Source organism: Capricornis sumatraensis, chromosome 2 (genome assembly GCF_032405125.1).
Source record: "Capricornis sumatraensis isolate serow.1 chromosome 2, serow.2, whole genome shotgun sequence".
NCBI lineage: Eukaryota > Metazoa > Chordata > Mammalia > Artiodactyla > Bovidae > Capricornis > Capricornis sumatraensis.
This window is the reverse complement of record NC_091070.1, coordinates 130,849,176-130,864,193: the sequence shown is the minus strand read 5'-3', so window position 1 is coordinate 130,864,193 and position 15,018 is coordinate 130,849,176. Positions and strand designations below refer to the sequence as shown.

At 37.4% G+C, this 15,018-nt stretch overlaps 1 protein-coding gene across 1 annotated transcript in view; it reads right to left on the bottom strand.

Annotated features, from left to right (window-relative positions):
- The window catches only part of RSBN1 (round spermatid basic protein 1), a 38,998-nt gene that overhangs the window by 8,668 nt on the left and 15,312 nt on the right, over positions 1-15,018 (bottom strand). The window contains exons 3-4 of the mRNA XM_068965791.1: positions 2,023-2,160; positions 1,322-1,464 (exon numbers count right to left, since the gene is read on the bottom strand). Coding sequence (XP_068821892.1) covers positions 1,322-1,464; positions 2,023-2,160 — 281 coding nt within the window. The remainder of the gene's footprint in view (positions 1-1,321; positions 1,465-2,022; positions 2,161-15,018) is intronic.

Genomic DNA, 15,018 nt, shown 5'->3' with positions numbered 1-15,018 from the left:
GTAAAGAAGGAATTCATCTGTGTACAAAGAAAATTTATGAGTGACTATAGACCAAAATTTAAAGGTTACCATGCCTGAATGAGTGGGATTATAGATATTTTTTGCCTTTTTACTTTTTTTCTGTTATCTGATGTTTGTTTTTTAAGTTTATACCAATCAGAAAACCAAACAATTATTTCCTTTGGGGAAAGATCATAGAATAAAAAAATATATACAATTCTTAAGAATTTAGAATATCAAAATTCATCATTATAAGGTACAAAAACTGCTGTGGTTTAGCAATGTGCAGAGGTTTTAGTTTACTGCCATGTTCTATCATGCTACCACCTCGCATTTATGGTTTTTATAAACTATTTTCATAATTATCGCCAAGTACTAAGGTTATCCATACTTAGCTCTAGTATTACTTTTCGTTGAGTTTTAAGGTAAGGTCTAAAGCTAATCTGTTAAAACTCATTTTGGGGACCTTAATTTTGAGTTCCTATTTCTATAATCTAAGCAAATATATGCCATGTTCAGTCTCATTAAATGAGATTTGTTCTCATAGTCCTAAAGTAACTTAATCTACGTTTGTTTTAAACAAATTTTGCTTCAAACAAAAAATATGTTAGGCCAATATGAATTACTATACATCACTGGTTTTACACTCAGCAAACACTGATCACTTGCTATGCGCTATGAAGAATTAGACTGTCCTCAAAAAGGTTAAAATTTATAGTAAAAACCAAAAACTTTGTCAACAGATCATTAACGAACAGAATGATGTGTGAGCACTGAAAAGGGAATGACCAATTGTTTAAGGGAACAAAGAAAAGCTTCACAAAGGAAGTGACATCCAAGTTGAGTTTTGAAAATTCATTAAGAGTAGATCAGGTAGAAAGGAAGATGATGAAGGGATGCTACTCCAAGTAAAAAGAGCAGGGCAAAAGCAAACAGATGTGAAAGACCATGGTTTAGAAACTGAATTCAGTGTGACTGGCCCAGACTAAGAGCAGATACACCTAGAAGAGATACTGTCAGGGCCAGATGATAACAGAACCTTGTCAACCACACAAAGGAGTTTGAACATTTAATTCGCAGGCAATTAGGACCCAGGTTTTAAGAATTGAAGGTTTTTTTTATTTTTAAAAGGATGCCTCACTCTGGTGTCTGTGTAATGAGTGAACTGGACTAAGGAACTGACAACTTAAAGAGATTTACTTAAGACAGCTCTTTAAATAAATCAGAAAAAATGGTTTTCAAGCTGCTCAACTCTCAATCATTTCTATAAGCAACCAACTGAAAAAAGGCTTTTGCTTATCTGAGAAAAACCAGTGTTTACCGTCGTCTTTTGAAGGGTGACTTTGGCATGTCTGCTGTAGGGATCATCTGCTCTCCTGGCCTGACCCACATGATGGGCCCATCATCACTCTGGGACCTACACTGGAGTCGGAGGCTGGAAAGTGTACCCCAGGGCAAAGTCATCTGGAAGTCAAAAGAATAAGTCACGTTACAGGAAATTTTTTAGACTACTTACAAGTTAACTCCTCATACCCAAAAGAAAGCTTTAGAAAGCTTATTTTGTGTATGTATAAGAAGAAAAAAAATGTTGTATTAGATAGTAATTTATATGTAAAAAAGAATAAGTGAAGTTAAGTATTTTACTTAAATAATTTTCTGAACATTTCTCTTCAAAATATGGGATAAAACTGAATTTTAATAGATAAGATTAGCTTGTGTATGCATGTCCTCAGTCACTCTGTCATGTCTGACTCTTTGTGGCCCCAGTGACTGTAACCTGCCAGTCTGTCCTCTGTTCACAGAATTTTCCTGGCGAAAATACTGAAGCAGGTTGCCATTTCCTCCTCCAAGGGATCTTCCTGAACCAGGGATTGAACCTGCATTTCTTGTGCCTCCTGCACTGTAGGCAGATTCTTTACCACTGTGCCACCTGGGAAGCCCCTATGATTAGCTTAAGATTTTTTAATGCAAAGTATCCATTTAAATAGTGATCAGAACTTTAATAATCTGAAAAACACTCACTTTCAGAAATGGTGATTCTTCTAACATATCAAGGAACTCTGGGAAATAATCACCAACTTCTTCATCTACTGCTCCAACGAGACTTATCTGCCGCATAGGACCTGCTCGGTAGGTGCCACAGCAGTATGTCCTGTTGACCTGAGATGAAACGAAAGGGGGGCGGAAAGGAGTGAAGTATACTATAAGAATCAGGATGTCATATTGTTTCCAATATTCCTATTTCTTTTATATACTAAGAACTCAATGGTCAGTACCTTGGATAAAATCAACAGTTACAGAAAGGCACCCTAGCACACTGACAAATATATTGACATATGAACCACAAACAGAAATTCCAAAATGCAAGTCAGTCCATGGTACCAAGAAAATCTCAAGGAAATACTGAAAACATTAAGATATACTTAAATTTCTCTGGGAATGATGATTTTTAACTCTTTAAATACTTGCAGTCTTTGTTAGGAAAAAAAAATCAGTAAATAAATAATCTGACAGGATAGAAAAAAAAAAAAGACTATTAATTTGACAAAAAAGTCAAATTAATCTTCCATATTCATTTTGTAGTCCCTAGGCTGAAAGCTTTCACATCAAGCCAGATACAAGGACGACTATTATCAAAACCAATCTCCCATCACTTCCATGTAAGATTCTCCGCCCAGGTAGGCTGATCATTTTTTCTAACCAATTTAGCCAAACTTGTATCTACCTGCAGTGATTTTTCTCTTTGAGTCTGCCTTCTTGGAATGTCTTCTCTTCTGTCAACCTAAATCTTAACTTTCAGAGACTGGTTCTAGACTTTTCCTCTGGAAGCCTTCCTGATTACTCTTATAATAATCTAATGTTACCTGCAAGCACATAGACATTCTGTATCAATTCTCTAGTAAGCTTAAGGCATGTTCTAAGCAGCCCTAAGAAATAGGAAGCCCAGAGAATCCTAACCTTCATACACAATCTACCAACAATACAATATAAGCTGATATCAATTCTAGTCATACTATGTATGTTCTTAATACTCCAACCTCCAATTCAAAATGAATTGTTTCTCAAATGGAGAGACAGATCCTGTACATACAGATGACTTAAACACTAGATTCTAACAAGCACTCCACCTTGGTTCAGTAACCTAGCATTTTCTATGTTATGGAAGATGCAGATTAAGTTGAGAAGCCTAATATATAATTATACTTTTTTAAAAGGTAGGTCTCTACTGAACAGTCAAAAATTTTTTTAAAGACAATTGTTACTATTTCAAAAACCGACTATTTTGCTTAACAGAAAGAATGAAGGACCTTCTAGTATTTCTTACAGTTCTTTACTGCTGGTTTTTTAGCAGTGTTTTCAAAATCATCCCACTGCTTTTTTTTTTCTATAGACAATTTAATGTCATCCTACACATACACATACATACACACACACACACACAAAAGGTCTGAGATCTTGTTATTAAAGAGCAGTCATTTCTTAATTCCTTATGAATCTTTCCCCCCAGATCTCCTTAGGTGATCCCAGAGCAGAATTACGTTGCATATATTTGTATGAATTACATTCCATTTGTTTGTATGATCATCATGCTATTAGAAGTCAGGGGAGGCAGTCTGGGAAAAAGGATATATTATGTGATATAGAGGTAAGAAGGTTTTCTAAGCAAGCAGTATTCTAACCTTTCTAAGCCAAGCACCCTAAACAACTAAAGCAGATTTAACTTTGGTATTGATACCAGCTCTAGGAACCATATGCTTTCAGGGTTAATAAAAGAATTACCAGTCTCCTCCAAATACCTCCTCCAGCTATTCCCAATTATCAGAAATTCCTTACAGCAAAAGCTTTCAAACTAAATGGTAAGTCTCCCAAAGATGAGTCACCATTTAAATCTCACATAACTTAATCTTGAAGAAGTACACAGCCATGTGGTAGTTTTCATCAACTTCTATTGCCTGCTGGCTTTGAGATTATACAACTCAATGCATTAAAATTTTGAAATCACATTGCTTTAAATTTTACACAAAAAGGGAAACTGAATTAACATTTTTATACAGTACTCCATGATTACCTAATTTAAGTACTACCAAATTCAATAGCACTGAACTTGAAGACAACGTAAAAAGGCAAACACCTAGAATAATTAATATGTGACATGAAGTAATATAAAACATCCTCTCCTATTCTGGAAAGAGAAGAAAGTAAACCTGAAGAGGAGAAATTGTTGAATTTATGCTTACTGAGTCTAGAAATAGCCATTAAACTCTGGCCCCCCAAAAAGGTGGCAGTAGTAGAGCTGTTTAATAGTATCTACTGTTTATATACAATAATTTAACAAATGCTAATGTTTATAATGTATTTTAAAAATTAACAGCACAAGTTAGAAGACTAACAACATTTATGGCCAGAAATTCAACATGTACTAACTGTGACCTAATGCCAAACAAGCAAATTACTAATTACTGCCCAGTAACTATTCTGTCCTTTTTTTTGACTTACAAAACTTTTTGGGCATAGAGCTGCTTGGCAGCTAAGTGTGACTAAGTTCTGGCCAAAATGTTAGCATAAGTTACATATGCAATTTCTAGAGCATACATAAACTGCCTCCTCTCTACTTCCTCTTTTTTTCTTTTGAGGGCCAAGTTCAACCATGCACATGACAAAGTCAAAGGAAATGGAAAAACCAAAGATAGAACGAAAGTAGAATCCAAGATGACATCAGATGGGACAGAGCTGCTTTACCTCTGAACTTGTTATTTAAGAGAGAACCTTATTTTTTTCTAGCTACTATATGTGCGATCTCTTTGTTATGGTGGTTTAGCCTATATCATATGTACACTTTGTACTAAAGGAGGTAATACTTCATACTGCACAGATGACATCTGGAGTATTATCTCCTGCTCCGGGCTAAAAAAAAAAAGAAGTCTGTTACAAAAGCACACTCAAAAGAGAACAACTAAGATGATTAGTGACTTGGAAATCAAAAAATTGGAAGAATAATGATGAAATTAAAAATATTTCAGAAGTATATGACTTGGAATTATTAAAGTGGGGACACAATAATCTTCAAATACTTGGAGTCTTCTCACAAGTAGCTTTACATAACCTTAAATAAAGCATAAGGATTACAGGAAGGCCAGTATCATTCATTTAATCAAAGTTTACCATATATTATACACAGAAACTGTCCTAAATACAGATACAGCAAACCAGACCTTTGACTAGTCCCTGTAAACTTAGTCTAGTAGAAAGAGGCAGACACTAAACAAATATTTAACTATAAAGTATGACGAGTCTTCAGGCACTTACAGGACACTATGAAGGAGAACATGGGATCCTGATCTAGGGAATAAACTGTTCCTCAAAAATAACAATGAATTAAACTCTACAGAACAAGTTTAAGAGCTTCCAGGTACCTCAGCTGGTAAAGGTCTGCCTGCAATGCAGGAGACCCTGGTTCAATTCCAGGGTTGGGAAGTTCCCCTGGAGAAGGGATAGCCTACCCACTCTAGTATTCTTGGGCTTCCCTGGTGGCTCAGAGGGTAAAGACCTGCCTGTGGGAAAGCTGGGTTTGATCCCTGGGTTGGGAAGATCCCCTGGAAGAGGGCATGGCAACCCCCTCCAGTATTCTTGCCTAGAGAATCCCCATGAACAGAGGAGTCTGGCAGGCTACAATCCATAGGGTCTCAAAGAGTCGGACACAGCTGAGCGACTAAGCACACATAACAAGTTTAAAGGAAACAAGATCCTTAAGCATCACTCTTTCTAGGGTCTAAAAGAAAGCTAATGGTGCTAAATAGAAAACAAAAGAGAAAAATAAAGACGAGACTGGAGAAACGAACTGTAGTTGTATTATAGAAATCCTTGAAGATCATGTTAAGAATTTGGAAAGTCACAAAAGTAAAAGAAAGTTATCAGGTTTGCCTTTTTTAAGGGGGGTAGGTGGCTTGGGGTTTGGTTTCGTTTTGTAAAGGGACAGCGAAAGAGAAGAGACTAATTAGGAGGTTTCTGGAATATTCCAAACAAGAAACAACAGACTAAGCTTTCAGCAGTGGAGTTGATGTTTTAAAAACTTGAAAAATAACAATAAAACTGTGAGGTCTTGGGGAAAGATCAGATATGAAAGAGAAGAGAAAGGATTGTCAAGAATGTCTTACAGGTTCTGCCCCTGGCAACCAAACAGAGAAACCACTCTTTCTACCAGAAGAGAGGACCAGGTTTGGGTGGGGAGGTGATATCTTCAGCTGGGGACAAGGTGAGCTAAAGAACAACTCTTCTAAAGACTCTCAAGGCCTTAATCCCTAGAACCTGTGACTGTTATTTTACATGGCAAAAGGACTTGGCAGCTGTGAATGAATTAAGACTTTGGAGATGGGGAGATAGTCTGGGTTATCCAGGTGAGCCCTAAATGTAATCATAGGTGTCAAAAGAAGGAAGGAGAGGGGATCTGACAAAGAGAAGGTGATGTGATGATAGATGCTGAGACTGGACTGATGCACTCTGAAGATGGAGGAAGGGACTCACAAGCCAGGAAATACAAATGGCCACTAAAAAAAAAAAAAGGCAAACAAAAAAACAAGCAAATTTTAAGAAAAAGATTCTTCAGAGCCTTCAGAACTGAAGAGACTAAATCTATATTGTCTTAATGATGGAGCAGGGGCATACAGGTCCTTGCCGCACCCCCCATGTCCTCTGCCTGCCTTTTGCCTGTGGAAAACTTCAGTCAAGAATAAGTTTAATCAGAAAAGTGAGAAATGTGGGAACAAAGGAAAACAGTCAGAGGAGACTAAATAATAATAATCTAGTCATTAAGCACAGTCAAGGACTTTCAGCTCTTTCTCAAGGGCTATAGATAATATTCTGGGCCATATCCTGTGAGCTGTCTTGTAGATACTAAAACCTCAGATGGAAAAGTTAACTACAAGATGACCAGACTGAAACAAGAACCCGAGCTGCCACAATTCCAAGAACTGACTGCAAACAAAGGAGTCCACCCTGAACTGAAGATTAACTGTACCAAAAACCATCATGGGGAGAAGGCAATGAGGCCCCACTCCAGTACTCTTGCCTGGAAAATCCCATGGATGGAGGAGCCTGGTAGGCTGCAGTCCATGGGGTCACTAAGAGTCAGACATGACTGAGAGACTTCACTTTCACTTTTCACTTTCATGCATTGGAAAAGGAAATGGCAACCCACTCCAGTGTTCTTGCCTGAAGAATCCCAGGGACAGGGGAGCCTGGTGGGCTGCCATCTATGGGGTCACACAGAGTCGGACACGACTGAAGCGACTTAGCAGCAGCAGCAGCAAAACCATCATGATGATGCTAGTCAGACCACTGATGACCAATTTGAAGATGACTGTTAGAGATGACTGTGCTGTTTCTGCATGGAGAACCACCCCCCGCCCCTGTCTATAAATGCTCTCAACTCCCTGCTTGTCAGGGTTGGGGAGTCAGCCTTTGGACAGATGTCTGTACTCTCACCACACTCCCCCCGCCCACAACCCCAGTTGCTGGCACCTGAAATAATGGAAACTTTCCTTTCCACCTACCCACAATGCGGGAAAACCAGGTTCAATCCCTGGGTTGGGAAGATCCCTTGGAGAAGGAAATGGCAACCCACTCCAGTATTCTTGCCTAGAGAATTCCATGGACAGAGGAGCCTGGTGGGCTACAGTCCATGCGGTTGCAAAGAGTCGGACACGACTGAGCGACTCCACTTTCACTTTTCCTTCCCAGCAACCTGGCCTGCTTATTGGCTTTTGAGCAGCGAGTAGCAGGACTCTGCCCCTCTGCCCCCCACACAAACTCAGTAACACTTCGGCACTATGTTTTGTGGTAATTTGTTAATGTAGTTTTAAAAGAGACCTGACTAGAGAAAATAAGAGTTCAAAGAGCAAGCATCTTAGAAAGCTCCAAATTAAAAAACACAAAGGGGAAAGAAAAGTCGACAAAAAAACAATGTAAAGGCGTTGTCAAGTGGTCAGAGAGGTTTGAAAAAAACCAAGAGAGCACAGTATTATGAAAATCGAAGTAAGAAAATATCTCAAGGAATTTGATCAAAATGCTGCTGAGACTTCTAGGAGGATGAAGATGAAAAATGCTCACTGGTGACCTTAGCAAGAGATGTTTCAGGGAAATTAATTATGAGGCCAGAAACCAAACTGATGTGGAGATGCAAGGAAATGGAGACAGCAAATGCAGACAATTCTTTCAAGAAGTTTGACTGTGAAAATAAGAATGGTTTGTGGTTAGAGAAGGACACAGGATCAGGGAGAATTAGGATGGAAAGACTAAACAACCCTTAATAGGGTGTGTAAGCTTTCACCAGCAATATAAGAAAGTACGAGTTGCCCCACTACCCCATTAAGAGGATATTAAAAAACTTCTGGATTTTTACTAATAAGTTAAAACTGGCATTTTAGTAGTTTTAATTTCTTTTTCTTAAGAATGAAGTTGCATACCTTTTCAGATAAGAGGGTTAAAGGGCCATTCGTATTTCTTTTTCTGTTAAGTGTCCATTTGGAATGCTTATTTTTATACTGTGTTGCTAGTATTCCTCTTATCTGTTAGTATTTCTAGAGCTCTTTATAGTTTAGAAAGGTTAATCTTCTGTCAGTGATACAGATTTGTCTTTTGACCTTGTTTAAGTCATTTTTGGTTTTGTTTTGGTCACAGTTAAAAAGACCTTTGCCACTCCAAACTTATGAAAGAATTCTTGTTTTCTTATATTTCTCTTGATTTTCTACGTTTAAATCATTGATCCCATTTGGAATTTATGATGGTATACAGTGATACGAATACTAACATAAACTTTAGATACCTGATGTCCCAGCACTACCATCTCTCTGTCACCAATGACTTCAGATGCTATCATTTTTATATATCACATGTGTATACGTATTTCGGTCTACTTCTGGACTTTTCTGTTTCACTGAACAATGTTCACAAACTAGTCTATGCTTATTTAATAATTAAATCTTTAAAATATATTGGTATCTGATAAGGCACTCCTCCATCACTGCTTTTCTTTTTCAAAGTTCTTATCTGTTTTTTCACATAAATTTCCAAGTCAAGCGATTATCCCAGAAAAAAACAATTATTGGGGTTCTTATTGGGATTATGTTTGACTTACAATTTAGGGGAATCATCATTTTAATGTTGATTCTTCTCAATCCAAGAATGTGGTATATCTTTCCATTTATGTCTTCTTTTGTGTGATGCTTTAGTACTAATACAAAGAGTAGTGAAAAGGTAAAGAAGGCTGCTAGTTAAGGTAGACTGAACATATGATTTATTTTTATTTCTTATCAAAACCCCACTCAATTGAGTAAAACAGAAAGGCTATAAATTTCAGAAGCTCAAACAGAAGTGAAAATGATAGAAACAAGCTATCAAAACATATTCTGAAGGTAAAAAATGTATAGGAGAATCAGCAACTGAGAACTCTGAACACTGAGTATAGAAGATACCTCAAAAGCAAGTTCGTGCTACAAACTCATGGAAAGGCTAAATATCCCAGAAGATGGGAAACAAAGGACAGAACTAAAACAATGAAGATGGGTTTAAAATCGGTTTACAAGTCATTCAGACCCCTCCCCCTACTCACTTTCCACCTCCCACATCCAATCCTTTTTCTTATCCTATCTATATTTGTGGAGAAAATGGACAAGAGGCTATAGAAACAAAACTACCAGGTACACCTGTGGAAGTGTGAAAGAAACCCTGTATACTGAAAAGACAGAATTAAATTCCACATAGTTTAACAATGAAATCATCTACCTGTTTCCACAGTTCAGTCGCAAGAATTCTAGCAGACAGGGATACAAGCTACTCTACTCCTCTGGCAAAAATATGGTAGATTCTTAGCTGTAAAAATTAAAAGCCCCAAAGAAAAGATCTCGAAATGCTAATATCTGGAGTTTTCTGATAATGACATGGCTAGAGTCCTTACCCAGTCATCATCAAATGGTAAGTGCCACCTACGAGTTCATGAGTTTCTAATCAGTTTTGTACTGATTCATATTTAAATATAAACAGATCACCAGACCTTTGAAGAAAGTATCTAACATACACAGAAGATTAAGACAAACAAAAAGAAACTTGACGAAACAATTTAGAGATAAAAGAAAATCTCAGAACAAGTATAATTAATATCATCAGAGAGATGAAAGACGATACTGCACTCATGAAATAAAAACAGGAAAGTTATTTTTCTGAAAGAAAAAAAGCTAAAAACAACAACAAGCTCTTAAATACAAAGTAGTACAGCTGAAATAAACCAACAGGAGAAAAAGAAGATAGTTAAATCTCCCCAAAAAGTAGAATAAAAAGACAAAGCAAAACAAAAGGATTGGTAAGAAAATTGGAGGTTTAATCCAACTCATAGAAGTTTCACAAGGACAGGAAAACTGAGGTAAGGAAATTAACAAAGAAGTAACAGGAGAACAAACGGAAGGATATGCATTCCCACGCTGAAAAAATCTAAATGTTCATCAGAGTGAACAACAACAAGACTCACACCAATGAGACCTGAGAAAAGCCACAGGGGTTGGAGGCGGCCTTCAATTACACAGTGGTGAGAATACATGTGCTTATTATTCTTTACACCTGTTTATCATTTATCTCATAAATTTAAAAAATTTAAAAGCAAAAAGAGACCCATCTCAAGGCACATTATTCTCAGTGTTTAGAAATTTTATAGGAAGGAGGTTTTGAAAGCTTCCAGAGAGAAAAAACAGGACACCTTGACATTGGATTTCTCAGTAGCAACACTCAAAGCTTAAAGATACTGGAGCAGATATATATAAATCTGCAGATAAATATCTGCAGATAAATCTGCAGATAAATATCTCCAACCTAGAATTTCACATCTACCTGAACTACCAATCAAATGTAACGGTAGAAGAAAGACTTTTCAGATATTTGAGTCACTGAATTAAGGTAACAAAATAGTCACAGACTCCCAGAAAAGGAGAAAAAGGCAAACAGAAATCCCACTATATACGTGTACAGGATACGTGGGATGTATACAAGATATATACACCTCAGGATAAATTTCCAAATATATTCTTAATCCAACACAATAGTATTACAAAACTGCAAACGTGCTAAATGCTCAAAAACAAGAAAATAAATACAGTGATATAGTCACACACACACACACACACACACACACACACAGAGTGGTTAAAATAAATGAATCAGAATTACATGTATCAATGTAATTCTAAAAAGCAATGTTGAAATTTTAAAAAAGCAACGTTGAACCAAAGCAATGTGTAGAATGATACATGCCATTTATGATTTATGTGTTAAATCACACAAAATTGTTATATAACATTGTTTATATGTGCATACATGCATAGCAAAACATTAGATGATATATACTGAAATAAACCTCATAGAATAAAGACTGACTTCTTGGGAGAATAAAAATATTCCTTTAATTAAAATGAAGAAAACATATAAAGCAGGAATTCACTTAAAATAATGTGCAGTTTTCTTTATAGGGCAATGGAAGGGAGAAAGATGGGATGGGGGTGAGTAAAGATCCTAAGGAAGTGGGTATAGAGTTTCTGTTTGGAATGATGAAGTTGTTTAGTGTTTCTTACACTTGCCTGATCACAAGAATCAAATCACTTGAGTATCTATCTCAGGTCTCACTCTAGACAGAATGAATCAGAAATTCCAGTAGTGGAACATGAGATTCTAAATATGTGTCTGGAACTAGCAAGGCCAGATTATTCTTAGGATCTGGCATGTTTGAGAAACTCTGGCCTGGAAATGGCACTTGAAAACAAAGAACAAATTGAGTTCTACCACTTCCCAAAGTATGTGATGGGAAGGAAGAAGCAAGTATAATGAGAACTGGAGGGAGGTATGTAGAGAACAAAGAACAGGAAAAAATAAGGCTGCTATGGAAGCAAGAGACATAATGCCAAACAGGGAAAACTCACCCTCTAGTAAAATCAGAAGGCAAAGCAAGTAGGGGAGGATAGTTTGTACATAGGAGGGTAATGCCCATGAGGAAATGGTAGCCAGCTTTGCATGCAATAAATTTTTAAATGTATTTATAGTACCTATAAAAGTTGAAACAATTGTATTTGAATATATTTTGCAATATATATTGCTCTATGTCAATACATACCTAGTCCTTTAGATCAGGAACTTTATAAAGTTACCCTGTATCAACTGCTGAGTGTTAAATAAGCTTCAGCTGTGCTCCCCAATAATACACCTTATAATAAGGATAGCCATAGATCAGTTAAAAATTAGAAGACAGTAGCTTTACTCATAATAGCCAAAACTTGGAAGCAACCAACAAGTCCTTTAATAAATGAATGGGTAAATAAACTGTGGTACATCCAGACAATGAAATATTATTAATATTCAGTGCTAAAAAAAAGCAAACTACATCATGTGAAATGCTGGGCTGGATGAAGCACAAGCTGGAATCAAAATTGCAGAGGGAAATACTAATAACCTCAGATATGCAGATGACACCATCCTTATGGCAGAAAGCAAAGAGGAACTGAAGAGCCTCTTGATGAAAGTGAAAGAGGACAATGAAAAAGCTGGCTTAAAACTCAACATTCAAAAAACTAAAATCGTGGCATCCGGTCCCATCACTTCATGGTAGAGATGGGGAAACAACGGAAACAGTGACAGACTTTATTTGGGCTCCAAAATCACTGCAGTGGTGACTGCAGCCAGAAATTAAAAGACGCTTGCTCTTTGCAAGAAAAGCTATGACCAACCTAGACAGCATATTAAAAAGCAGAGACATAACTTTGCCGACAAAGGTCTGTCTAGTCAAAGCTATAGTTTCCAGTAGTCATGTATGGTTGTAAGAGTTGGACCATATAGAAAGCTGAGTGCCAAAGAATTGATGCTTTTGAACTGTGGTGTTGGAGAAGACTCTTGAGAGTCCCTTGGACTACAAGATCAAACCAGTCAACTGTAAAGGAAATCAACCCTGAATATCCACTGGAAGGACTGATGCTGAAACTGAAGCTCCAATACTTTGGCCACCTGATGGAAGAACTGACTTATTGGAAAAGACACTAATGCTGGGAAAGACTGAAAGCAGGAGAAGGGGACGACAGAGGATGAGATGGTTGGATGGCATCACTGACTCGATGCACATGAGTTTGAGCAAGCTCCAGAAGTTGATGATGGACAGGGAAGCCTGGTGAGCTGCAGCCCATGGGGTTGCCAAGAGTCAGACACGACTAAGCAACTGAACTGATCAAGTCATGACGAGCTATCACACTAGCTATCAATGAGCTATCAAGCAGGCTTCCCCGGTGGCTCAGATGGTAAAAGAATGTGCCCTCAACGTGGGAAACCCGGGTTCAATCCCTGGGTTGGGAAGATCTCCTGGAGGTCATGGCAACCCACTCCAGTATTCTTGCCTGGAGAATCCCCATGGACAGAGGAGCCTGGTGGGCTACAGTCCATGGGGTTGCAAAGAGTCAGACACAACTGAGCGACTAAGCACACATATTAACCCATGAAAACACACAGAGGAAGTGTAAATGTATATTTTACTAAGTGGAAGAAGCCAATCTGAAAAGGCTACACGTTATATGATTCCAACTATATGACATTCTTTTAAAGTTGAAACTACGGAAACACTAAAAAAGCTCAGTGGTTGGCAGGGGTTAGAAGGGGAGATAGGGAAGAATCAGGCACAGCACAGAGGATTTTTCAGGCAGTCTGAAAATACTCTGTATGTTACCCTAATGATGAACATATATCATTATACATTAGTGCAAACCCAGAGATTGTACAATACCAGGAGTGAACTGTAATGTAAAGTGTGAACCTTGGATGATTATGTTATCAGTGTAGACTCAACAATTAAATTCATCACTCTGGTGGGGAGGGCGGGGGGGTGGGGGTGAAGGGTTGGGGAGGTGGGATATGCTGATAACGGGAGGAACAAATGCATACGTGGGGCCTGAAGTATATAGGAAATTTCCATACCTTCCTCTCAATTTTGCTGTGAACCAAAACTGCTCTAGAAGAATAAAACAAAACAACTTCTTTTTTAAAAAGAAAAACCTAGTAGAACACCAAGCTATAAATACACAATATGGAAAAACCCTGAGGGGAGGAGAGGTTGGGGGGAGGTGGTGAGGGGTGGTAGGGCAGTAATTACTGCATAGAACTCATCTTTCAGGAAGAAGCCTTTTCGAGCTGATTGTTTAAAAAAAAAAAACAGAAAGGAAAAAGCTTGCCAGCAATCTTCCTAACCTTGTGACCTGTGAATAGAAAGGCATTCCCACTTTAAAACATACAGTAAAAAAGCAGCATGAGTCAAAATGAGTCTATTGTAAGCTGTACTCAGAATGAGAGGAAAAAAAAAACAAACCTACCATTTTTATGCTGTTTTATAGTCAGTTAACTATTTATTCCTTCTTTTATGTAACACACTGATGTGTAGTTCCTCAAGAGTTTCTCAGTTATTTACCAAGCTACAAAGCACTCTTCTAGTTCTACGCTCTTTCTCTTTTTAAAAAAATATTTATTTATTTATGTGGCTGCGTTGGGTCTTAGTTGTGGCGTGCAGGCTCTTTGTTGCTGCTCACAGTCTTCTCTAGTTGCAGCTCTCAGAATCAGTTGCCCCGTGGCAAGTGGGATCTGGTTCCCAAACCAAGGAGTGCATACTTATTGCAGAACTACCACAGTTCAAAGTTGAAAACCATAAAAAAAAAGTTTCCAAGTAGCTAATAATTATAAGAAATAACATCCAAGCCAAAAAAAACCCCATAAATTATATATATTCCATAGTTTTTTAAGAGGGAAATACATTTCTAAGTGAACACTAATTTTTCTCCATTAACTGACCAAAACATTCCACAAACACAAACTTTTGGTCAAAACTGTTATTTGGCCAATGATTATGTAAAACTTAATTTGACCTGAAAAATCCTACAGAATTATAAAAATACCATATTATCAATATATGTGTAGTACTTTAGATTGGAAACTCAACTTTACAAAATTATCCTG